This window comes from Mustela nigripes, chromosome 13 (assembly GCF_022355385.1).
Source record: "Mustela nigripes isolate SB6536 chromosome 13, MUSNIG.SB6536, whole genome shotgun sequence".
Lineage (NCBI taxonomy): Eukaryota > Metazoa > Chordata > Mammalia > Carnivora > Mustelidae > Mustela > Mustela nigripes.
The window spans coordinates 116,134,154-116,160,434 of NC_081569.1; the positions used below are offsets into that span (position 1 = coordinate 116,134,154).

General features: G+C 53.3%; 2 protein-coding genes across 5 annotated transcripts in view; both read left to right on the forward strand.

The window, feature by feature from the left end:
* Positions 1-13,432, forward strand: part of CCDC88C (coiled-coil domain containing 88C) — a 124,255-nt gene extending 110,823 nt beyond the window's left edge. For 3 of the 4 annotated variants that reach the window (XM_059373510.1, XM_059373512.1, XM_059373513.1), the window contains 4 exons: positions 2,643-2,708; positions 5,372-5,515; positions 7,089-7,378; positions 11,112-13,432. In XM_059373510.1, the coding sequence (XP_059229493.1) occupies positions 2,643-2,708; positions 5,372-5,515; positions 7,089-7,378; positions 11,112-12,134 (1,523 nt within the window). In that variant the 3' untranslated portion in view covers positions 12,135-13,432. The remainder of the gene's footprint in view (positions 1-2,642; positions 2,709-5,371; positions 5,516-7,088; positions 7,379-11,111) is intronic. The other variant, XM_059373511.1, reaches the window with a different exon arrangement.
* Positions 13,433-17,005: 3,573 nt separating this feature from the next.
* The window catches only part of GPR68 (G protein-coupled receptor 68), a 29,586-nt gene continuing 20,310 nt past the window's right edge, over positions 17,006-26,281 (forward strand). The window contains exon 1 of the mRNA XM_059373516.1: positions 17,006-17,569. The gene's annotated coding sequence lies outside the window, so the exon portion shown is untranslated. The remainder of the gene's footprint in view (positions 17,570-26,281) is intronic.

The following is a 26,281-nucleotide window of genomic DNA, read 5'->3' on the forward strand; positions in this document are numbered from 1 at the left end:
GAGGCTGTAGACCTGCTTTGCCATCCCATAGACCCAGCTTCGGCCCATCAGCCATGTGGCTTGGGGCGGACAACCTCACCCACTAGCGGCCCAATCCTAAGCCGCTCTCACCACCCCCGTTCGGGAATTGGTGGCACCAGGTAGCTCCAGAAGGGACGTGAACCACAGTTTGGGCTAAAAGCAGGCAACGCCCTAACCCATGTTGTTAGGAGTTTGGAGGCTTATTCTCTGTGGAGGAGACATGACGTGTCTCTGAACCTGGAGGTGGCTTGCGGGAGCGGGAAGCAGGGCTCCTTCGCTGAGAACAAGGGGATCCGGGGAAGGGTTTACACAGCCAGCCTCTCCCAGGGGCCAGCAGCCGTGCCTGGTCGCACCTTCAGACATGAGGTTCAAGTGTTCTTCAATCGATCTGATAAGCCTGAGGAATTCCCCACAGAACAGCTCAGTCAGATCTTGTCAAGTGAAGCCTCTGAAAGTTCAGGGACTCCCCGGACATCCAACAACAGTGACCCAAACGAGTGTGGGACCACAGAGTCACCCGACATGCAGCACAGAAATGGCCACTATGCAGTGTCTGTTGTTGGCATAAGGGAGAGCAGTGAAGGGAAGGGCACTTGGAAATCTAAAATATGCGAACAGAAAGGAAGATCAAGCCTCAGACTAAAAAAGACATCCCTCGTGTAACTAGAGACATGAGCGTATCCGAAGCCACAGCTGGTGGAGCCGGGAGGGGTGCCTCTCGGGTGTCGGGAGTCAGAACTGGGAAGGGCGATTGCATTTCATCATCGCACCCCCCAACTCGACTCCTGAAACCCGGCTGCGCAGAGTCTTGTTTTGACAGGTAGAGTGCACAGGGTCTCCGCCCTTGGGGTGCCCCTGGGAAGAGAAGAGGAACAAGCACAGGGCAGCCACACGCAGGCCTACTCTGCTCCCAGCTTGACCCTGGAAGCAGCAAGTCGCTCGCTGCTGGGGGTCAGGGGAATGGGGCCATGTAGCAGCTGGGACGGACAGTCGGCATTTCCCCTCCCCCTTCTCTCTGGGCTTGGGGTACAGAAGCTCTGTCTGGTCTCCGGGTGGGGGCTGGGGACTCCCATCTCCCCCTGGACTTTAGCGGCCCATGTGGCTCAAGGACCAGCCCTTCAGACTAACCCACGGACTGTGTCAGCCTAGGTCCTGTTCCTAACCCAGAGTCTGAGCCTAGAAACACCTCTGGCTGTTCCTACACCTACAGAGCTCATGGGAAAGTCAGTCACCGCTGCAGACCCTGCTGTGGCCACGCGATTTCCCAGCAGCCCATTCTCACACTCCCACGTTCACGTCCAGTGGACACATAGCCAGCTTCAGTGGAAGGAAACCCCCTTAGAATCAGCTGTTTTTTAAGTCATTCTGGTTTCTTTGAGAGCAGAATTTAACAGGATCTGGGCCCTGTGGAGTTGCCTTTGTTTCTAGGCCCTTTCCTTAAAGGAAGAGAGATATATATTACTGGTTTGTGTCAGTTTCCAATACAGATTTAACATTCCAGGATTTCACATTTGCATGTCCATTGCTTTACAGAATGCCTGTCTCCTGAAACATTTATTCCCCTGAAAATATGCAATAATGGTTTATTTTTTTTTTAAAGATTTTATTTATTCATTTGACAGACAGAGATCACAAGTAGGCAGAGAGGCAGGCAGAGAGAGAGGGGAAGCAGGCTCCCTGCTGAGCAGAGAGTCCGATGCAGGGCTCGATCCCAGGACGCTGAGATCATGACCTGAGCCAAAGGCAGAGGCTTTAACCCACTGAGCCACCCAGGCATCCCTGCAATAATGGTTTAAAAAGTAATCCTACCAGTGCTACTCGTCACCATAAATTCAGCAAGCAATGTTTTCTTTGTAGTTCTTTTTAGTCCTTGGATTGTATCTCACTAAGGATGCTCTCACAGAGTTTTACATTAAAAATTCACTGCAGATCAGTGTTTCTCTCTGATAACATTAACAGCTTGACACAATAAGCTTTGTTCCTGTTTTTAGTTTTAGACTTTTTTCTCTGTAAATTAAACCCTGTGTGTTTTAATGTGTAAAATAACCAAACCAAAAATATTCGAAAACCTGAATTACATGAAAAGGTATACTCGGTGCCCCCCTCCCCCTTGGTCCCCACAACTCTATTCCCAAAAACACCTTCTGGATAAGCTTTTTTCTTAGTCCCTTGTTTATACTCCCGGTATTTCTTTCTGTAAAAATAAACCAAAATAGGGGCACCTGGGTGACTCAGTAGGTTAAGCATCTGACTCTTAATCTCAGCTCAGGTCTTGATCTCAGAGTCATGAGTTCAAGCCCCACGTTGGGTTCCACATTGGGTGTGGAGGCTACTCAAAAGCAAAACCATGATAAATAAATAAACAAAATCTACACACCTTGATTTTTTTTTCCCCCAGGAGTATATCATGGAAATCTTCCTTAGTCTTTTTCTAGCTCCATACTAATGAAAATGCCCACGTCTCGATCCTTTCAACCACCCCACCCCTAGAGTTGATTCTAGAAGCAGGATTGTCTCGTCAAAGGACAAATAAAAATGTACTTTTCCTAAATAAGAGTCTGTAGTTGTTCAGAGTGTTCCAGAAAACCCTATCTTAACCAGTGATCTTACTTCCACCATAGGCTATAATTCAGATGACAGCCTCTGTGACCCATCCCTGGAGCTGGAGTTCAACCACAGGCCGTACGGTGAGTGCTCAGTGCCTCGCGCCCTTGGGCCCGGCGTCTCAGACTGGATTTCATCAGCAGCGCTTTACTTTTGAGCTCAGTCCCATGTGGAAAACAGGTAGACGTGATGTTGCGTTGAATGGGAATGCAGAGGGCCACAGTTTCTCCAGGCTCCTTTCCACCCTCCCCAGGGGCCTGGGCATGTGAGTTCTGCTTCCATACCTCCCATGACAGGGAACTCACCACCTTAAGAGTAGCCCACTTCCACAGGTTCCAACTCCCCTTGCTTGAAAATGCCCCTGAGATTTGCTAGGACTTTCTGCTGACCCCACTGGGAGCACTGGCAACAGGGAGGCCTCTCATTATTCTCACTTGGATTTTGTCTAGAATAGCTCTGAGATGTGTGTGGTCTTAGAAATTGTTAGAAGCATTCGGCCATTTGACTTAGCTATGTTGTAAGTTTCTGCAGAAGGGAAACAGTGAATTATATACCAGCCTTCTCACAAATTAAAAGCTGCTTTACGGGGCGCCTGGGTGGCTCAGTGGGTTAGGCTGCTGCCTTCGGCTCGGGTCATGATCCCAGGGTCCTGGGATCGAGTCCCACATCGGGCTCTCTGCTCGGCAGGGGGCCTGCTTCTTCCTCTCTCTTTCAGCCTGCCTCTCTGCCTACTTGTGATCTCTGTCTGTCAAATAAATAAATAAAATCTTAAAAAAAAAAAAAAAGCTGCTTTATGTTTTAATGATTTTTGAAAAACAAAAATCGTAGTAGGGTGGGAAAATAATTCTTTTAAAAAAAACAAACCCTCAGAACTCACAGTGAGTTCTGTTTTTGTTTTGTTTTGTTTTTTTAAAGATTTTATTTATTTGACAGGGAGCACAAGTAGAGAGACAGGCAGAGAGAGAAGGGGAAGCGGGCTCCCCACTGAGCAGAGAGAGTGATGCAGGGCTCTAGCCAAGGACCCTGAGATCATGAACTGAGCCAAAGGCAGAGGCTTAACCCAGTGAGCCACGCAGGCCTCCCTCCTACCCTAGTCATTATCTTAAACCTTCTGTGATGCTGGTGTTGGATAGATACAGACACCACACTTGGCGTGAGAAAATACAGGCTCTGTGGCAGAACAGTTTAATGCACGGGCCCTGTGTCTGCACACCGAGGGGCGGGGAGCACACCCGGGGGTTCTGTTCCCCGTGATCTGTTAAGGCACCCTGATGAGCCAGATTGGTACTCCAAAAGCTGACCCCTGAGGGGTTTTCTTCCTAGGTACTCTGATTCCTTGAGCTTTTCTTAGCAGGAAAAAGAAGGAAAAGCAAAAGTGCTTTGGGAGTTAGGGGACTCCTGGTAGCCCAGTCGGTTAAGGGTCTGCCTTTGGTTAAGGGTCAGGTCATGACCTCAGGGTCTGAGGATCGAGTCCTGCATTGGGCTGAGCAGGGAGCCTGCTTCTCCCGTGGCTTCCCTCCCACCATGCTCTTCGCACTCCTCTCTCAAATCTTTAAAAAGAGAAAAAAAAAGTGCTTTGGGTCCTATTGATTTGTATCACCCTTTTCTCTTAATGAAACTTCATTCTTTTTAAAAGAGAGATGTGCATTTTTTATGTCTTTGTTTCCCCTCCCAGAGAGGAGACTTACTCTGCTTTTGCGCTTTTCATGAAAACTTAAGTATTTTTTGGCGCCTCCCCAAACCCCATTTGCTAATAGGAGTTTTCCAGATGCCTGCTCTTCGCAGAATGCATCGGCACTTGGGAACCCAGCGCCCTGTAGACTCAGTCAGGAGAGTGTCCCCGGGGCATGGGGAGCAGAGCATCTCCCATGTTGGCCTGTGTCCAGGTCTCTGTGTAGTTCGACCCAACACCTGCTGTGTGCTGAGGGGATGCAGGGAATACGAAAGTGCAGTCCCTGTCCCCCAGGGCTTCCTGGTCCCGCAGGACAGATGCTGGTGCAAGGCTCCTGGAAGAGCAGACCAGGAGAAGCAGGTCTGCTGGCCTTGAAGGGGCAGCTGCCCTTTGCAGGGGTAGAGCACCCCCCCACCTCCTGCTGACTCAGCCTATGACCTGAGAGCTGCCACACGCCGCATGGGGCACACGCCGGCAGCAGCCACAAGGGCTGGTTTCTCTGGCCCTTGTCCCTGTACAGGTCGATCTTCCCCTCGCAGGTAGATGTGCATTTGAGATGGGGAAGCAAGGAGCTGAGGGACCACGAACGACCAGGGAAAGCCAGCTCTCCCCCACCCCAGTTCCCCGCACCGGCCCCTGCAGCTCACCGGAGTGAAGGTGCCCATGTGCAGACACACACCCCCTTGTGCACATGTGCATGTGTGCGGCCCACGGATGCCTGGCTCCCACTCTCCCCGGGTCTCACCGGTTCCAGAAAGCTCTGTGCCGTCTTGGGAGTGAGTCCTCCCACCTCAGCTCTTGGCTCACCCCGAGCATCCCTTCTCTCCAGTCTTGCAGTGCCAGAGTCTTGCAGTACCAGAGTGCCGTTTGCGGTGCCAGAGTCCCTAGCACTATAGCTAATAAAAACAAAGCTAGTGGTCGTTTCTGGATCGCCTGTGGGATCCAGGCGATCTATGCCTCACACCCACGTTGGTGAAGCTGGATCCCCTGAAGGGAGAACACAGAGAACCCCAGAGTCCATCCTTCCCGAGGACATTGCCTTAACTTTAGTGTGACAGCGGCTTTGTTACGCAGCTTTTCTCGGATTAGATGGTTCGGCGTGGGCCCACCTGCCCCTGGCCATTCAGGCTGAGTGTCCCTTCCTTCCAGTGTCCCGGCCAGACAGCTTGGAGAGCAGTCGGAACACATCCAGCGAGAGCTCGCCTCTTAACCTGAAAGGTAGGTCAGCCTTGGCTTCCGTGCACTTCTCATTGTATTTGGGTCTTTGGTTCTGGGCTCATCTATTTTTATACTTCAAGCAAACACACAGGCTTCTCTGCTGCCTCACGCGTTTGCACGTATGGTCCACATCATGCGGGTTGAGGCCCAGACCTGGGTGTCTGAGTGAATCCCTTTACCCCCGCCCAGCCCCAGGGCGCCCGGGCCCAGCACCCCTGCTCTGAATCCAAGCTACTTCATCTGTAGAGTGGGGCTGCCATTAGGACCAGGAGTCTGAGGTGGCCAGAGAGCACCGCTGCAGCATTTTGATTCTTTCCATGTTTTAACCGCTATAGTGCACAGTATTGTCTGTCTTAACGAACACTTCTGTGCATTTGAAAAGGACGTGTATGTTGTCCAAGACTAGAAGCTTTTCAAAGATTTTTTTTCTCTTAGCATGCACCTGACCCGTGGAAGACACTAGCATGTAGCAGGCCTAAATAACCCTTCAGTGAACGGATGACACATGACGAGCGTGGGGCCTCATAGTGATGAATGTTAGATAGTCACTTAAACTTCACCAGGAGCTCTCCACTTTTATCTCAAGTAACTTTATTTTTAAATGCCAGACCGAGACATGCGAAACCTCCTATGCTGTTGGTGGGAAGGCAAGCTGGTGCAGCCACCCTGGAAAATAGTATAGGGGTTCCTCAGAAAGTTAAAAATAGAGCTACCCTATGACCCAGGAGTTGCATTACTAGGGATTTACCTCAAACATATAAAGGTCATGATCCGAAGGGGCACCTGCACCCTAACGTTCATAGCAGCGATGTCTACAATAACCACACTATGGGAAGAGCCCAGATGTCCATCAACAGATGATGTGGTGGAGATAGACAAGGGAATATTACTCAGTCATCAAAACAAATAGTTTTGCCATTAACAATGACGTGGCTAGAACTAGAGGGTATTATGCTAAGTAAAATAAGTCAATCAGAGAAAGATAATTATATGATTTTACTCAATATGTGGAATTTAAGAAAAAAAACAAGAACATAGGGGAAGGGAGGGAAAAATAAAACAAGATAAACTCAGAGAGGGAGACAAACCATAGGAGACTGTTAACCATAGGAAATAAACTGAGGGTTGCTGGAGGGGAGGGGTTGGGGGGATGGGGTAACTGGGTGATGGGCATTAAGGAGGGCACGTGATGGAATGAACACTGGGTGTTACATACAACTATGAATCACAGACCTCTATCTCTGAAACGAATAACATACTATATGTTAATTGAATTTAAATAAAAATAACAAATGCCAGACTGAAATTCTGAAACTCTCAAAAAAAAAAAAAATTTTTTTTTAAGTGGGCTTAATATGAGCCTTGAACTCACAGCCCTGAGACCACGACCTGAGCTGAGGTTGAGATCAAGAGTCAGACACTTAACCCATCCAGCCACCCAGGCGCCCCCCTCCTAAATGTTCTTACTCTGGAAACCCCAGCCTGGGAGAAGTGAGTCTGGCTTCTCCGCCAGGATTCTGTTTTGGGAGGGAGACTCAGGTGTGTGCCTCTCTACCGCCCCACCACCACCCAGGTTCCTCCGACCAGCTCCACGGGAGGTCTGAGAGCTTCAGCAGCGAAGACCTGATCCCCAGCAGGGACACGGCTGCTTTGCCACGGGATGCCAGCACCCCAGGACGCACCGCCCTCGGCCGCCATGAGTACCCCCTGCCCTGGAACGGGCCTCTCCCCCAGGACGGCGTCCAGAAGAGAGGCACTACACAGCCCCACGCGGGGGGACGGCCCTGCTCTCCCTCGCCGAGCAGTGAGATGGTCACGCTGGAGGAGTTTCTGGAGGAGAGCAACCGGAGCTCCCCGACCCCTGTGAGTGGCCCAGGGCTGGGACACGGCTTGCCTCTCTTCCTCTGCCCTCTCCCGAGTCGGGACCCGGGGCAGAGGCATAGAAGGGGCCGGGGCAGGGGTGCCGTGGCCTGGGTGCAGAGCTGGCGCGGGTGGAGAAGGATACCCAGCAGCCGGCAGGCCACACGCACTGGCTCCCAGCCCCGGACCCCAGGGGCCGTTGGCCCCATCTGTGGAGTGAGGCGGCAGGAGTTCTTTGTCAGCATGGAGGGCAGGGATGGGGTGTGCCCCCCCCAAACCAGGAGCTTCTTTCAAGATAAGGCCAGCCCCCGACTTGGCAGGGGGAGGATCTCACAGTAAATTTTGTGGTGAAGCTCTGAATTACCCACTCGCCCTAAGCCTTCACCATCAGAGGTCAGCAGGCTGTTTCTGGAAAGGGTCTGGAGAGTAAATGTCTTGGGCATTCCCAGGCGAACAATCTCTACAACCGCTCAGCTCTGCTGTTGCCGTGAGAACACAGACGGAGCCCATCTCTCAGTGAACCGGCATGGCTGTGGGCCCACAAAACTTTACTCACAGACGTTGACATTTGGATTTTGTGTCCTTTTCATGGGTCATGTAAGGCTGGGTGTTTTGTGTGGGGTGGGGGTTGGGGGTTTTGGGGGGTTTTTTTGGCGGGGGTGGGGAAGATTTTTTTTTTTTTTTTTTTTGACAGAGAGAGGGAGACAGTGAGAGAGGAAACTCCAGCAGGGGGAGTGGGAGAGGGTTTCCTGCCAAGCAGGGAGCCCAACTCAGGGTTCGATCCCAGGACCCTGTAGTCATGACCTGAGCCAAGGGCAGATACTGAAGGACTGAGCCACCCAGGCGCCCCATGGCTGTCCTTTTTAAAAAAAAATTTTCCATCATTTAAAAACATAAAAGCTCTTCTTAGCTCATGGGCCATGTAAGAACTTGTGGCAAACACATTGATCCACACAGCTGGAGTCTCCTGGCTTGTGTTCTATGGCTCTGACCCCCGGATATCCTGTGCATGAGGGTCCCCATCTTCTGTCCCCTCTTCAGAGCCTCAGTTCATCTTTTCTGAAGTGACAGGCACGTGTTTTGCACTCTGCCTGACTTCAGTCATGGGAGCAGCTGCGTAACTGGACACATGAACATGCTGTCTTGCAGTTGAGCTCTTTTAAGGATTTTTAATGCTTCCCGGATTCCGTCTCATTCTCCTTCGACCACTGAACTTTCCTTAGCTGCACGGTAAGCTCTGTGAGCCCCGTCAGCAGGCCGTGGGGGAACACACTCTCGTTCAGTAGCTTTTTTTTTTTTTTAAAGATTTTATTTATTTATCAGAGAGAGATGGGGGGAGAGAGCAAGCACAGGCAGACAGAATGGCAGGCAGAATGGCAGGCAGAGGCAGAGGGAGAAGCAGGCTCCCTGCCGAGCAAGGAGTCCGATGTGGGACTCGATCCCAGGACGCTGGGATCATGACCTGAGCCGAAGGCAGCTGCTTAACCAACTGAGCCACCCAGGCGTCCCTCGTTCAGTAGCTGTTTGCTGAACACCTACCGTATGTGACGCAGTGTGCCTAGTGCCTGCTTTCGAAAGCCAGAGCAAGCCAGAGAATGACAAGTGGCACACTTGCTAGTGCAGTCTTGTGGTTAGCCCTGAAAGGACATGGAAAACGTGGTCCGTGCGCTCCTTCCCTTGATATTTCCATCTGGCAACCACTTATCTATGCGCTGGGAGTTGGAGAAACCAGACAAAAGCCCTGCTTCTTTCAGGAAGTTTAGGGTCTGCTCAGTGGTTCCCATATTCACCTGGTGGCCTTGCCAGGACACAGGCTGCCCCCGGAGCTTCGGGCTCCGTGGGTCTGAGCTGGAGCTCCCAGAGAATCTGCAGCTGTCGTGGCTTCCTGGATGAGGCTCTGGCTCTCGGCGTGTATCCAGGCATCTCACACCGAGGAGCCCCGATCTGGTGGAATAAGTGAAAACAGTCCAGAAAGCAGGGCTACCTGCACTTGGGAGACTTTCCTTCTCCACTCATTTCTGACTTTGTGTCTGTCACAGTGAGTTTGCTTTCCCTTTGCAGATTTTCGGGGAGAGGGACAGTTCTGTGCAAAGTGACAGGGCCCAGCCTGTTCAGCACGGACCTGTCCCTAGCACTGCTCCTCACTCACACTCCATCTTGTCACCTGTCTCTTTACAGCCTAAACAAGCCCGAAGTAACCTTGCATGGTGGCAGCTCATGTTGGGAGCTGCCATATGGCCCTGGAGAGTCACACTTACCTCTCTGCCTGCCCAGGATGCAGACCCCCTGCCAACCCCATGCACCTGACCCCTCTCCCCGCCCCCTACCCGCCCAAGGAAGTCACAGCCTGCCCCACCCGGGCCTCCACTCCCTGGATATTGATGATGCCAAGAGGCGGGTGTCTCAAAATGGGCTCCTGGGTGGCCAGAGGGGGTGGCCTCCTGAGGGTGCATATGGGACCCAGGTGGCGCCGTCAGCCACTGCAGTCAGACGTCACGATGCAGCGGGAGGCGTTCATCCCTGGTCTGCTCTCTAGATGTGGGTCCTGTGGCAACGCTGAGGCTTCAGCTTCCTCACCTGCTAAAGATTGTTTTAGTCCAACTTAAACAACCTTGCAAGGTTGCTTTGACAATGAAGGGAGGGTTTGGTTTCTTGGTGATTACACCCATAGTTCTTAGCACAGAGCCTGGCACTCGAGAAAGGGTTCCCATCAGTGTTAACAATAGAAGGTCTTAACACACACTCCACCAAAATCTGTGGCCTTGCCGAGCCTCAGATAGCAGAGTGTGCCTCGGTCAAGTTGAGCATCCAGATGTTTCTAGGGGCCAGGAGCTGTTGGCGGGTGTGGATGGCTTCTGAGCTTGGCTCTCCCCACCCCCACCTGCCAAGAGAATGTACTTCCTTTCCTGGGTTTTTGGGAATCCGTCAGCCTAAGGAGGAACCTCTGCTTGGCTCCTCCAGGCTCTGAAGTCCTGACAGGAGGCTGAAGTTACCGAGTGGTGTCCTAGACCCTGGCCTCTGGTGACTCTGTGTACCTGCAGGGTGGTGGAGAGGACACCAGTTCACCAGCCAGGGGAAGCCCAGCCCTTGAGGGGAGCAGGCTGGTGGGCTGCGCCATCCCCTGCCCTCGGTTCCCGCCAGGCAGCCCCAAGGTCCTGGGCAGTCTGCGTTTGTGGCTCCCACTCACCCCCGCCGTGCCTGCCTCTTCACGGGGCAGTGGTCTGAGCGGCAATGAGGTTCTGGCTTTTCAAGAGCCGTGCTTGCTCCCTTTCCTCAGTGGCCCCAGACAAAGCCCTTTGAGTGTGTCTGAGTGTGGTGGGCTGACTACAGCACTACAGGTCAGCTTGCTACCCCTGCCCTGCCTGGTAGGACAGCAAGAACGGATGGGGACGTTTGGCTGTGGTCGGGCTTTCAGTCCCGACCTTTCCATAGCGTGGATGAGCTTCGCAGGAAGTCTGCTCCTGTCTGATGTGTGTGCTTGTTTGTGAAGTTAGGGGGCTGCCCCAGTGATGTCCGCGGTTCTCGCCCTGGTGAGCCATGTATAGCCCCCAAAGCCTGACCAGGGGTGGTGTGGCAACATTAGACCTCGAAGAGGCCAAGCAGGAGCCAAAAAACCTTCGCCCTGGCCACCTGCACTGCCCAGCGGACATCCTGGGGTGGAGGCTGGGGGGAGGGCCATCCCAGCACCGGCCTGGCCCTTGTGGCCACCCCTCATTTCTTCCTTTCCTCCCTGTAGGACGCTCCCAGTTGCCGGGATGACCTGCTGAGTGACTACTTCAGGAAGGCCAGCGACCTCCCAGCCACTGGAGGCCAGCCAGGACCACCTACCAGGAAAGAAGGGGCCAAGATGCCCACCAACTTTGTGGCCCCCACCATCAAGATGGCCATCAGCACCTCTGAGGGGAAGCTCCCGAAGCCCGGGCAGTATGTGAAACCAAGCTTCAGAGCTGCTGAGGCTGAGGCCCTGCCCAGTGGCCCCCCAAGGCAGGTCCAGCCTCCCCAGAGCCTGTCTCTGGGCAGACCCCGGCAGGCCGCCATGCCCCCGACATCCCACACGCCTGCCAGCCGGAGTGCATCTCTGAGCCGGGCTTTCAGCCTCGCCTCTGCCGACCTTCTCAGGGCCAGCGGGCCAGAGGCTTGCAAACAGGAAACCCCTCAGAAGCTGGGGGGTCCTGACAGCTCAGGGGGCAGAGAAACGGGCAGCCATGTCCTACAAAGCCCCACACCCTCCAGCTCCCACAGCCTGGCCCGGGAGCGGACCCCACTTGTAGGAAAGACTGGCGGCTCTGGTCAGGGCCCAGGCCCCCGCAGCCGGCCCCCGGATGTGAGGCGTTTCTCACTGGCTCCCCCAAAGGAGGAGAGGCTGGCCCCCCTGCAGCAGTCCGCCACAGCCCCGGCCATCGCTGCTGGAGCCGGAGGTTCCTGCAGTGGCAGCAGCAGCTCCCAGACCCAGCACTTCCCCACCGCCGCAGCCCAAGCCACCAGGACCAAATCCCAGACGCCCCCCCACGCGGCAGAGGTGGCCACTGTCGCCCCTGTCCGGGGGCCACTCAGCTTCTCCGAGGGTGATGGGGTCCCAAGGCAAGGCCACAGTGAGGGGCTCCCCACCAAGAGCCCGGGGAGGTCTCCTGACCTGGCTCCCCACCCCAGCCGGGCCTCCGAGGACTTCAGCCGTGGGAGCAGCTTGAAGAGCACGCCAGCGTCCCCCGAGCCTGGTGGGGACCCGCAGACGGTGTGGTATGAGTATGGCTGCGTGTGACTCATCTGGGCCAGCGGCTTCTGAACCTTCCAGTGACTGACTCACCTTCTAATTATGATGGCCTTTTCTTCTGTCTGCCTGTGGTGCTGGGAAGGGGTTTAGAATGCGGACCGGGGTTCCTGGGCATCTCTCCCTCTTGTTCTGTTAATGAAAACACTGTGCCAAGCCCTGAGAGGATTACACTCCCACTCCCATATGCGTGCGTGTGTGTGTGTGTGTGTGTGTGTGTGTGTGTGTGTGTGTCTTCTGTATGTGTAGCCTCCAGCAACCGCTGTCTTTTGAACAAATCCACTTCAGCATGGGGACAGTCAGAATACAGTGACACAACTAACCCCAGAGTAGACACTACTTGAGCGCGTCCTGGCAGAACACTCATTTACAACTTGTCGACCTCTCTTAAGGCACTTGTGTTTGTGTGTGTGCAAACACACATTCCCATGGCCAAGCCCTAGTGGTTCTGGAAACTCCATGTCCTCTTCCTAAAAGCCATTTGATCCTAGGAGAAGTCCAGACAGGCCAAACTACAAAGAGCTTGAGGACCTCGGGGAGACACCAGAATTAGGATTGCTGCTGAAACCCAGGAGTGCGGCCACACCATTTCCTGGGGTCCCAAGCAGTTCCATCTTACCCCAGGGCAGGTGGCCTCGGGCTTGGCCCACCAACCCGCAGTGGGCTCCTGGGCTCCGTACGGTGGGCTCTGGGGGCCCCGCGGAGACCTGCCTTCCCTGGCTCTCTCTTGAAACACTGGATCTTCTGGGGCTAGGGACCGCGGCAGAGAGGAGCGTCAGTCTCGGCCCCCTCCCAGCAAGCGGGCGTCGTGTACGGAGGGGAAGCATGTGCAGGAGTGGGTCGTAGGCCTGCTTGGTAATGTGGCTGCCGCCTCTCTCCTTCCCGTCTCAGATGAGAGACTGATTTATTATTTCTGAATAATTTCTTGTGGTAGAAACCAAATTTCTTTTAATATATATGTACACACTCCTGTGAAATATATATTCTTCGAGGGGGGTCTATTTATGTTCCATTGGGAGTCTGTCTCTTCTCTCAGGAATCTTACCTGCTGCTTTGTGTATTTGGTCAGATTCCTGACAAACGTTTTCTGTTTAGTAAAGGTGCTCTTTCTGGGATGTACTAAACCTGGTGATTTTATTTTTAAGGTATTTTCTTTCTTTTGATTTAATATACTGAGAAAGAAATGGGACTGTTAACAAGACCAGTTGTAGAAGTGCTTTGGGTTGTGTACTAAATAGCCATTCATTCTGGAACATGAGGACAGGTTGATAATAAAACGGAACGGCAGAGACTCGAGTCCTGGTTTTTCTCACTGGGGGGGCTGGTGGCATTGGATGGGCCATGGTGGCCAGGGGGATCTCAGGGGGTCTCCGGGCGCCCGTCTTCACCCCAGAGAACCTTCCCGGCTGCCGGAACCCACAGCTCCCTTTGCCTCCAGGTCACAGAACACAAAAGAGCAAGGTTTTCGGGCTCACTCTGCAACGGCTTTTTCCCAGACTCGCATTTATTTTCAGCTGGGAAGAGCTGGATCCCATTTTGGTGTGGGATTCATCTTGTGACAGAAGTTCAGCTTCAGCCGGTCCTTTGGGTTTTCCTGAGGCTACTCAACTCGGAAGGGTCGGATCTGGAATTTAGATCTCCAGGGCCTCAGTTTGGATGCTGAAGTCAGATGGAGAGATGGAGACTGGCAGAGACCTGCCCACACATAAGATCTTTCAAATTGTTCTGTCTAGCGGCTTCTTCAGTGTCTCCTTCCTCTGTCCCTGGACTGTGAAAGTCCCCTCTTCCCTCCCCTTCCGCCTGTCCCTTCTGGAGCTCTGCACTCTGTGGCCCGAGACCACTTAGGGAGAGCTGCCGCCTGCAAGCTTGGGCCCAACTGGGCAGCGGCCTCCTCCTGTAGGGCCTCGGTGGGATTTGACGCGTGGCCTGTTCCTCCTTGAACTTAGCCTGTGAATCTCTGCCCTCCGGAACGTCTCTTCAGTGCTCACTTGCCAGCCCCTCATTCATTCACTCTCTCTCCACAGACTCAGAAAGCTAAGGAGTAGAACATTAGCCATCAAAAAATGAAATCTTGGGGCGTCTCGGTGACTCAGTGAAGCATCTGCCTTCGACTCAGGGTCCTGGGATGGAGTTCCTTATCAGGCTCCTTGTTCGGCAGAGAGCCTGCTTCTCCCTCAGTGTGTCCTACCCCCTGCTTGTGCTTGCTCTCTCTGACAAATAAAATCTAAAAACAAACAAAAAACTTGCCATTTGCAACGACATGGATGGAACTAGAGGGTATTATGCTAAGCAAAATAAGTCCGAGAAGGACAAGTATATGATTTCACTCATGTGGGATTTAAGAAACAGAATAGGAGCAGAGAGGAAGGGAGGGAACAATAAAACAACGAAATCAGAGGGAGACAAACCTTAAGAGACTCCTAACCATCGCAAACAAACAGGGTTGCTGGAGGGAAGGGGGTGGGGGGATGGGGTAACTGAGTAACTGGGTAACTGGGCATTAAGGAGGGCACGTGACGGAATGAGCACTAGGGGTTATGTGCAGCTGACGAACCCCGGAACTCCACCTCTGGAACTAATACACTATGTTAATTAATTGAATGTAAATAAAACTAAAAACAACAAAAAAAGCTCAAGTGCTAGGTCCTAGAGGCTTCCCCTTCCACGCACCCCCAGGGCTAGCTAGCCAAGTGTTGACCAGTCCTGACCTTGAGGCCTGAGGTCACACCTGCTGTCTGATTCCAGCCTGCTGGGCCTGCAGGCCTCAACTCTTCGGCTTGGCCACCCCTGCCCCCACCCCTCTGGCTCCTCTAGCTCATCCAGGGGCAAACTGTCCTGCAGTCACAAAAACCCGAAGCCCAGGACGCAGGCTTAGCCCTTGTCTCCGCACCCCACATATTCTAGGCCACATCCTGGCCTGAGGATGGGTCTGGAATCTGTACCCCCGCCTTTATCTTAGCCAGCTGTTCTCATCCCAGGTCGCACACACACCTGGCCTTGGGTGTTGGCTGAAGCTGCCTGCCTTGGACGACTTAGTCCTCATGGAATTCACCCCAGGTGACCTTTTGAACCATCCCCCCTCTGCCTACCTCCACACTAACCACACCCATCCCTTTGTGGCCTGGGTCCTCTGCATGGCTCACTTTGAGGTGCACCCAGCCCTCTTATCACTCCCTCCTCTCACCCCAGACAAGCTCATACACATCCACAACTTTAATTATAATCTGTTCCCAGAGGCTCCAGACATCTCCAGCCCCAGCCTCTCCTTGGAACCTCCAGACCTGACCTGTGTTTCCAGCTTGGATGTCCCGAAGATACCGCCAACTCAGAACGCTCAACATGGAAGTCACCATCCTCCCCCACCAAAGCTTCTCTTCTGTTCCCCATCTTGTCCTATCTGTCCCCTTACATCTAGACAATATCCAATATTCCCTTCCCTCTTCCCCGTGTCCTATCCATGACTTCATCAGCGGGTTCCAACTCTGACACCTCGTTCACATTGGCAGCCCAACCCTGGCAAGCTTCCCCCCCACCCCGAGCGGCACCCCAGGGTCCTGCTGCGGAGCGGGACACCCCAGATCATGCGTCTCCTGAGCTCCAGGCCCCCACCCTCTGCAATGGCCTGGTAGCTGTGTGACCTGGTGTCTGGGAAGAAGCCAACTAATAGCTGGTATTGATGTCCTTTGCTCTGGGGTGTGGTCTGCCTGGAAAGAGAAGTGGGATCATCTCTGGGACAGGAGGGGCTCACCCTGGGTAGGACACCAAAGTGAGAAAATGAGAGAGGGATAGAACAAACCTTGGGAGGCATCCAGCCAGCGTTTAATATCCAGCCAAATGTTTATCAACCAAGTGGGGGAAGAGGAAAGAATATGTGTGTGTGTGAATAGTTTTGCTGATATAAAGATATGTAACAAAACTTACAAATAATAAAATGTGCAATACATTTTGTTGCAAAATCCACACCTCTCATTGCTTCTCTTAGAAAGCTCTCACTGATTTTTGCCAGACGTGTATTTATAGTCAATGGATGCGTGCCACTCACGGATGCGTGTCATTCCTGCAGGAAGGCTGGTTCGTAATTTCGTTTATGTCAACCAGGAAGATGAAAGTGAAACAAGCCAAAGATGCATGTCAGAACTTCACCCACCCACCCCACCCCACCCCACCCCGGGGTGGAGGACGGCATGGCTGCTGGGTCATGCAATGATTCTGAAGGCAGGACCAGTGAGTTTCCTCAGTTTCCCCACTGTTCTCATTGTATTGGCTACAAACACAGCACACCTGCCATTAGTATGCACCCCAGACCCAGTTTTATGTTTTTTTTTTAAGATTTTATTTATTTGACAGACAGAGATCACAAGTAGGCAGAGAGGCAGGCAGAGAAAGAGAGGGAGGGAAGCAGGCTCCCTGCTGAGCAGAGAGCCCAATGCGGGACTCGATCCCAGGACCCTGAGATCATGACCTGAGCCGAAGGCAATGGCTTAACCCACTGAGCCACCCAGGCGCCCCTACCTTCGCTTTTAATGCACAGTATTTAATCAGAGGTCTACATAAGTCAGCTTTTAATGATCACTGTTTCACAAACGGCTTTGCAGAATCCTTTAGGGATGGGCTGAAAAAGCAGACACAGAACAACTGAGAAGTGACCAAAGGAGGAGGAACCCATGAACGGCTGACCACGGACTCCATGTTACACAGGGCTCTCGGGGCCAACAGCGGGAGGCTGGAAACTCTGCCCCTGGCGGCTCCCTCCCCTCCATCCCCACCCTTGCCCTTCTGCAAGCGGCGGAAGGGGAGAGTGAGCCTGAGGAATGCCCATCCCCTCTGCCTCTGTCCAGGAGGGCGGTGAACCACACAAGGTCAGGCAGGAGCCGGGGTCTCCTGGCAGGCCTGGCACTTCCTGGGGACAGGGAAAGGGTCGTGGCCGTACTCAGACCAGTCCTCCCCTTCCCAAGTTCTGGCTTTGCAGTCCAGCCCACTGAGGTTAAGTTTGTGAGCGATCACATGGCCCGGGCAGTCCTTGTCAGTCTGAGATCTGGCCGAGCAAGGCCAGCCACCTGCGCCCCCCCACCATCCCCTCTCCCAGGAGACCCCTAATAAACAGCGGGCAGGAAACCCCCGGGCCCCTCGGCACCGGCAGCGCGGCGGTTCTGGAGCAATGGTTCTGGAAGCCGCTCCCTCCCGGGGCCCCTGGAGGAGCCCCCGCCCCCTCACCCTCTCCCGAGGCGGCGGGTGAGCCGGAGCCAAGCGCTGCGCAGGGCCGCCCGCACCACGCCCCCCGCCAGTCCCCGCCGCCCTCGCCGCCCCCGCCGTCCTCACCCGGTCCCCGCACCGCCGTCGCCGCCGCACGTCCCTCCGCTGCCGCCCGCCCGCCGCGGTTCGTGCTCAGCCGCCGCCAGGCTTCCTGCGCCGGGAACCCGAGAGAGGTGAGTGCGCCCGGGCGGCTGGGGTTTGGGCCCGGACAGCGGGGCAGGATGACGGCGGCCCAGGGGACCGCTGGCCCTTCGGCAAGACCGGCTCCCTGCCATCTCCTGCGGCGGAAAATTCAAAATCCAGACTCTGGATAAAGGCCTTTGTGGGGAGTGGAGGAGGAGAAGGGCTGGGAGGCAGGTCCTGTCATTCCAAGATACACATCCATAGCGCTTTGGGGGTTCAAGGACCTACCACCCGGAGGGTGTGTCACAACGCTGGCATTTGGGGGAGGGAGCAGGAGGCCAGAGGGGGCTGCCCCGCCCAGGGTCCCTGCGGTGGGGGCAGATCCCAAAAGTCCAACACCATTCGGGTCCTCTGGGGACATGCCCTGACCCTGCATAACTGCAGCTAAGGCCCTGGGAAGGAGCACTGCGGGCGGAGTCGAAAGACCAGGTCCCAAGCTGGAGACTTTCCTGATGCAGAGGGGGAGAGAGCAAACTGACATCTACGGAGAACCTGCTCATGTAGTGGCAGTACCTCTCCGTCAGCATTCCCACCGGCCTCAGCTGTGCCCCTCCATTCCCTATCACTCATTCAGCAGACGGGCCCTCTGCCAGGCGGAAACACGAGATGGGGGGAGCTGGTCCCTACCCATACAATTCACACTGTAACTGGTGGAAGGTCCGCTGTGCTGCTCTTTCCTGCCGTAGCCGATCAGAATCTAAGGCAGTATTATCCCTGCACTGATGAGAAATTCTTAAGCCCCCACCATCAATACTCACAGGATCCCTTCCACAGCACCCACACACCAGTCACTGGGAGGATTCCCAGGATGCCTCCTCATCCCCTTGTGTGTTTCAGTTTAAAAGTCACCTATTCCAGGAAGGCTACCCTGACTGCCCTCCTCTTGATCAGGCACCCTGGCCCTCCCTGCCCATCATCCTCTACTCATAGCCGTAATCAGAGTATCGTCATTGCTGTGTCAATCCTAGTTTTCCCTGCTAAGTCATTTACAAAAACTTGGCCATTCAAGTTCCATTTTATTATACACATAATATTTTTCTTGAATATTTTACTTTGGAAATGTATTATGGCAGAACCTCTATTCAGGAAACAGAAGCTTAAAACTTAATCTCTCACTGCCATTATTTTCAGATCTCTCCTAGGCTGCTTCACAACTTCTGATGCAGAGTCCATCAGTTTTTTGGTACCTTGGGGACAAGCCCTGATACCCCAGAATGACCCCTGGGGCACCTGACAGAGGACAAAGAGAACCTATATTCTGAAGAGAGGACAGGGACCAGGGCCCCCTCCTTCTCACTCCTTTAGGGCCTGACTCCCTTCTTGTGTTGCGGGTAGGGGGGACCGGACGTGTCCCATTATGCAGCCTTCCCCTATCGATGTCCTCTCGACATCGATACTGGCCCTGATGGCCCCTGGGTAGTCCTTGGGGACACCATGCAAAAAACCTCCAGGGTCTCCGTGCTGTCCGGATCCCTGACATGGTGCCTTGGCTCCCACCCCACCAGACAGCCCTATGGGAGCTCAGCTCCTGCCCTCCATATCCACTTAGCCACACCAGCCCGCAGGACAAGTAGAGGACATGCAGGGGGCTCAGTCTCCCCTGGCCAGCTCCTGCCTTTCTCCAGGCTTCTTTTCTTCCCAACCAAAAAGGCACACCGAGCTGATTAGCATCACCTGCTTAAGCAGACAGACCACTGGGTTCCTCTCTCTGGAGCAGACCCAACCCCACTCCACGAGAGTTCACTTGGAGAATCTCAGCCTCTCAGGGCTCACCCTCTGCTCCCAGTTCCTGCTCACCCTCCCCAGCCCTGCAGATGTGGACCAGGGACCCAGATTAGGACTGGAAGCCCCAAAGCGGTCAGGCCCACTGCTGAGGGACACCCTGGGTGCTCCTCTTGGTCTTCAACTGGACCCCAGTGGTTAATTCCAGAACAGAAGGGAGAACCTTCCCCCACACACACACTCATGGTTCTGGGGCACTTAAATACCCTTATTTTTAAAAGGAAATTGGGTTCCACTCACAGAAGTGGGAAATCAGTATCCTCTACCACAAAAGCAAGGTAATTGAACGAATAAAAACAAGGAAAACCAAGCAGTGTTGGTTTTAAACTTAGATTAACGCCTGTGGTCTGCAGAACACACCTGAAGCTAGTTCTCTAGCTTACAAAGGGAGATTAACAAGAATTAAGAACTAAAGACATACTGACACCCAGCTGAGACTTTCTCTCTAGTGCAGAACAGGTTAAGAGAGAAATGGATAGGGAAAAACAAAATACATCAGCCAGCTTCTATCAGTCAGCCTCTACTGAGTTCAGAGCACCACACTACGCCGGAAGTGATGCAGAACAAGCCTTCAGTGTATCCATCCCAGAAGGGTCACTTCCTCCAGGAAGCCCACCCAGATGGGCCTCCTTAGCCAGCTGTACTTCTCCTGTTTTAAGGGTCATTGTGATTCACTGTAATGGGGTATTGGCTTTTACTCCCAAGCAGAAGTTCATAAGAACCACCACCAGGTCCGTCTCACTCACTTCACTATCCAGGTGTCTGTCCCCACGGGGCCTGGAGCACAGGGGTTGAACAGGTGAATGAATAATGAATGTGTAGCTGGGTTGACCTTCTTGACTTTGGTCTTGCTGCCCCTCCCACCTCCAGCAATGCTTTTCCTTCCTCTTCCACTTCCTCCTCCCTGCCCAAACCCCTTCCCTGCCCAAACCTCCCTGCCCAAACCCCACACCTTCCATCCTTCAAGGCCCTGCTTGAGAGCTCAGTTTTTCCAGGAGGCCTTTTTCAACCCACTGACCCACCCCGAGCACCCCTGCCCTTGAATCTTCGATCCCTGGCGCTGCCTATGCCCAGGGGACATTCGGTTCCATGGTCCAGTGGGTTCCCCACACCTGCACGGGACAAGCAGTATGGGTGATCTAATGTGGAGTGGCTCAGCGTGGTTCCCCCTTCAAGGACACGGCTGTGTTGGCTCCGGGACACTGTATGGGTTCCCTGTTGATTGCTGTGACAATCACTATATGTTTAGTGGCTTAAAACGCAAATTTAATCTTACAATTCTGGAGGTCAGAAGTGGGTCTCAAGCTGTCAGCACAGTGGATTTCCTTTATGGAGGCTCTAGGAGAGAATCCATCTCGTTTCCTTTTTCAGCTTCTAGAAGCTGCCTGCGTTTCTTGGCTGGTGGCCAGCTCCTATCTTCAAAGCTGACTATTGCTGATTGTGTCTTTCCCACCCGTGGAAAATCCAGGATACTCTCGTCGCAAGATCCTTAAATGAATCACACCTGCAAAGTCTCCTTAAAAAAAAAGAGAGAGATCCATTTATTCATTAGAGAGAGAGAAAGAGAGCAGGGGGAGAGACAAGCGGGCTTCCCCTGAGCACTGAGCAGATACGGGGCTTAATTCCAGGACCTCAAGATCATGACCTGCGCCAAAACCAAGAGTCAGACGTCCAACTCACTGAGACACCTAGATGCCGCATCTCTCTCTCTTTTAAATTAATTAATTAATTAGTTGAGAGAGAGCGCACATGAGAGTGGGGGAAGGGACAGAAGGAGACCATCTCAAGCAGACCCGCCCCCCTACCCCCTCCCGCCGCTGAACGTGGATCCAGACAAGGATCTCCATCCCATGACTCGTGAGACCTTGACCCGAGCTGAGCTACCCAGCCCCTGCAAAGTCCCTTTTGCCATGAAAGGCAACGCAGTCACAGGTCCTGGGGATTGGGACATGGACGTCTCTGAGGACGAACATAATGCAGGCTGCGTAATAGCTGTCCCGGTTCGTCACAGGGCACTGTGGCCGGTGGTGTATTAATAATAACTGCCATTTGCTGAACATTGACCGTTCCGAGCATGTTCCCCAACACCCTGAGGTGGGTGCCACCATTATCACCCTCACTGTACAGGAGGGGCACCGAGAGATTAAATACCTTGGCAAGTGGCAGAGCCGGGATTTGAACCCAGGCAGTCTGGCTCCACCATGTGTGTACTCCTTACCTCCTCACCTCCTAACTGCCAGTCTGTCACCACTCTCACCTCCAGGATCCCAGTCCAGAGCCTGGGAGAGACCAGGCGAGGTCTGAAGCCCAACACAGAGGGAGAACTGTCACGGAGATTTCTGGGGGAGACCCCATCTGGGTCACAGATTCTCTGCCAGTCCCCTCCCATGTCAGCCCTTCCTCCCCATTAGAGGCATCCAAGCCTATCCCAGGGAGCTTTCAAAGGTTCTCTTTGGGGGGGGTCGAGGCAGGTGAGTCTGGAAGAGCTCCTGGATGCCAACTGCCAGTCAAATTCACATCTGCCCTGCCCCCACAGCCACACCCCAATCCTATGAGCCCCACAGGAAACAAACCAAAGACACTAAACCACACTTCCCTAGCTCGCCATCACGGAGAAGCCTGCATACTTGAGCCAGAGTGGAACACATCAGCCTTCCACAGCCACTGGATGGAGAGGGGTGCCCTAACATCCCCTGAGCACCCAGGAGGGGCAGGCATATTTCTAAGAGTTTTATACTTACTAATTCATTGACTACAACAACGCTGTGAGGTCCTGTTATTATCCCCATTTTACAGATAAGGCAATGGGGGCAGAGAGCAGTCCGGTAACTTTCCGAGGTCCCATAGCCAGTATGAAGATCCAGGATTGCATCCATTCTCCATAAGCAGGAGAACCAAGACAGAGGCTGGTCAAAGCTGGCTGAGCGGTCCCAGTCTGACCCACCCGATGACAGTGGGCCAAGCCCCCTTTGTGCCTTCCTACCATAACCTGCTCTCTTAGCACTTGCTGGGCTGGGCTCCTGGTTTCTGCGTCAACAGATTTCTTGAGAGCACTTTTATATTTCATGCTCACACCAACCTTCATTATTGCCTCCATTTTTACAGGAGGAAAAGCAGGCTGCAGGGAGCCTGAAAACTTGCCAGAGCCCCCCCAACCACAAAGCAACAGGTTTGGGATTTGAACCCAGACATTCAGATTTGAACCCTTCCCTCTCCCAACTGCCTGAGACTGAGCGAGCCTAGCTTGAAGGCCTCCGCCAGAATTCTGCAGTCCAGCCAGGCACGCAACAGGGTTTCCCCAGCGTGCCAGATGTGTGCACTCACACTTCTTCTGGACTTGCACTCCCTCTCCACCAGCCTCAGAGTTTCCTGCCTTCGGGTGGCCCCATTAGTCACACTGTCTGAGGGCCCAAGGATTATCTGAGTGGGAGCGGAAACAACCTTGTGTCAATCAGGTCAGTCTGATTAATCAGTTCAGGCCCAAACCTGCTGGAGTATGGCTGGCGCCAGGAAAGAGAATTCTCAAAAAAGCCAGCTTCTTGCTGCTTGAAACTGTCCAAGGACGAGCCTGACTCTACGGTGACAAGCATTTCTCAAAAGGAAAGTCAGACACACCAAAAGGAGTAGCTAGGAGGCTCACAGCGACAGGAAGCACAGGGCAGGGGAGTCCGCGAGAGGCAGAGCCCCGCAGCTAAGCACGGACAACGACCGACGACAAGCTGGGGCTGGAGCCGAGTGAGGAAGCAGGGACCTCATTCTGCTATTCCGGGGATAAAGACAGATTTCCTCTGAGGCTGGCCAGCTGTGCTCACTGGAAGAACGAACTGGAAGAAACAGTAATTTTTAAAAGTAGATAATCTGTGCACATTCTAAACTGTGTGCATGTTCTTCCATTCGTGCAAGTTTGCAGGGAAGAGACATCTGGTCTCCACGTGTGTGTATCAGTCAGGGTCTTGGCAGGAAGTAGAGGCACTGTCGGGCAGGGTGACCGGGGAGAGGTTAACCCACGCACGGTTTTTCCGAGGTGTGGTTGGGTGTGGTTAAGGGAACCACAGCAGGACGGTGCACGAGCCTGAGCCAAGCATCTTGGGGCAGTTGTCACTCCCCCAGGCTGGAAGGAGAGGGAAGTGTAGTGCCGGACAAGGACTGCAGCACTAGCTCAAGGCAGGCAGCCAGCCTGGCAGGGGGAGAAACACTCCCTCCTCCCCACTCTCCTGCCATCCTGGGATCCTTGGCCAAACCCAACAGAAGCCAGAGGGCAAGGGAGGCACCTGCGATCCAATCCATGGAGGTAGGAAGGAGACAGGTAGAGATAGGGGATCTGGATGGGCTGATAAGAAGTCCTCGGCACACTTCTGGCCCTGGTGCGACCGTCTTTCATCCATCCCCTCTGCTGCCATTTCTGACCACCTGCAAGGGCTTCCCTAACCAGACACTGGGAAAATGCAAACGCGGAGACCAAAAACTCAGGAGCGGCTCTTAAAGAAGCAATGGACGTAAACGTCACTTATGCCGGGTATGGAGAAATTCTGCCCGCGTCTCTGGAGGCCAGCCCGTTGTGGGAGATGATTGCTGTGGGCAAGGAAGATGGTCATTAGTACAGTGTCTCAAATCAGCATTCCAGGAGCATGGGCCATAATTTGCCATCCCCTAGAACCAGGAAGATTCTGGAAAACAATGCATGCATCATTTTAACTTAGTGAGCTGTTGTTTGTTGTTTACAAGGCCAGGTTTTACTTACAAAAGAACAAATTTTGCTGCCCCTGCCAAGGACTGGACATCTTAACACCAAGAAACAGAGCAAAGTCTAGCCAAAAGGCGACATTGTAAGCAGCATGATGAATCTCTGCTTCTCTAAATCTAACATCTTCTTAGAGAGAGCAGGGCCAGAGATGACAACCCTTTTCCACTGGCCAATTTCAGATCTTTAAGTAACTAGAACAGGGGCTATGCTGTTCTGTCTTTAAAAAGTGAAACATGAATCGAAACGGAGCTTGTTTTCATTGAAGAGTATTGACACTTGTAAAAGGTTCTGGGTTTGGATATCCATAGTAGTAGGCGGGGAAAGAAGGGGCCACCATCTTGTAAGTTACAATGTGTATGTAGTTACAATTCAGGGTGGGGGGGCCCCTGCACCCCCCCACCCTGAACTGTGCACCTGGCAGCCCACATGGGATTCACTTTGTAACAAACTTCCTACACAGCATGTACTATACCCTTGGGAGCCAGAATCCTGGATCTGGCAACTGACCATGGGCTTTAAAACACCCCACTTGCCTCCTGGGTGGATAGGATGAGGCAGATCCTAACTGTTACAAGAAGCAGCTTTAGTTAGGGCTCTGTTCAAGTCCTGGTTCAGACATTCAGAGCTGAGTGCCCTTGGGTAATTCACTGAAGCTCAGTTTCCTGAGGAGACCATTCATAACACCAGGGACACAGTAAGCATTCAAAAGGTAAGAGCCATATATAAAAGGTATGTAGGGGGGACAGTAACAGCGAACATCTATGGAACCCTAATATCTGCTGGGTGTTGAGCTAAGAGCTTTTCCTGAATTAATTGCAGAGTCCTCTCAACTCCCTTTTGAACAAGTGTCCCCATTTCCCACATAAGGAACTAGGCATAGAGAGGTTGAGGGATTTATCCAAGGTTGCCCTACTAGTAGGTAGTAGAGCTAGGGCTCAAACTCTAGACACTCTGGCTTTTGAGGGCAAACTCTTTTTTTTTTTTTAAAGATTTTATTTATTCATTTGATAGACAGAGATCACAAGCAAGCAGAGAGCAGGCAGAGAGGAAGGGAAGCAGGCTCCCCACCAAGCAGAGAGCCGGACGCAGGGCTCGATCCCAGGACCCTGGGATCATGACCTGAACCGAAGGCAGAGGTTTCAACCCACTGAGCCACCCAGGTGCCCACGGAGGGCAAATTCTTAACAACTATTCTCAGCTTGGTGATTTTTCAAAAGCAGATGTGCATTTTTATGGCAAGAATAGTTAATCCAGAAAACTCCATTTGTGAAGATTTTGCGAGGAAGAATTTCAAGATGAGGACCAGCCAATGGTTTCATGCAGCCTCTGAGAAGAGCTTGCTGGGAGGTTCTGGGTTCCCTCTGCTTCCCCTGCCTCCCTAGCCAGGGTAGCTTCTCCCCTCTTGTCACTGTCCATTTCCCTCCAGAGACTCACCGAGGGGCCCAGTCACAAAGCGGGCAGCTCTGAGCCACCCAGAGGGCTTAGCTGAAGGTGAGATGTCGACTTCTCTCTTTACCTCTCTGTCTGCTCTCTGGTTGCCCTCCATCCTGCCACCTGATCATCAGTCCTAATGACCACGATGGCATGAGATTCTGCAGACTCCCGTGGTGACACTCCAAGACACTCGTTCTGCAAACAGGAATAGGGTGCTCTCCTCGGAGCCAGGGGCTAGGCCGGGAGTGAGTGTCCTGCACAGAGACCACTGGGTGCCCACAGTGACCCCAGTGGACAGTGCAAAAGATGCTGGAAAGGGAGCCAAGGGAGCATAGCACAAATTGCCTGGGACAGCCAAGAAGGATTGATAGGGAAAGGGACTTGTGGGTCTAAACACTGGGGCTGGAGTTCCAGAGATGAGGACAGGAGACACAGAGTTAAGATCTGCAAGTGTGAAAGAGAAGAGATGCTGGAGGAACAGCTGAGGGTAGCTAGACTGGGTAGGATACTGGCTCTGGAATCACCTGCCTGGGTTTGAATCTCAGTGCTTCCACTCACCACCTGCGTAGCCTTGGGCTCATTACTTGACCTCTCTGTGCCTCATCCCCCTATGTGCAAAATGGTGATGATAACAGCATGTACCTAAGAGGGGCGAGGATCAGTTGTGTTCCCTACCTCTAAGTGCCTGGCACACACTACATGCTCCACAGCGCAAGCCCTGGCTATGGTTACTGCTGTTCTC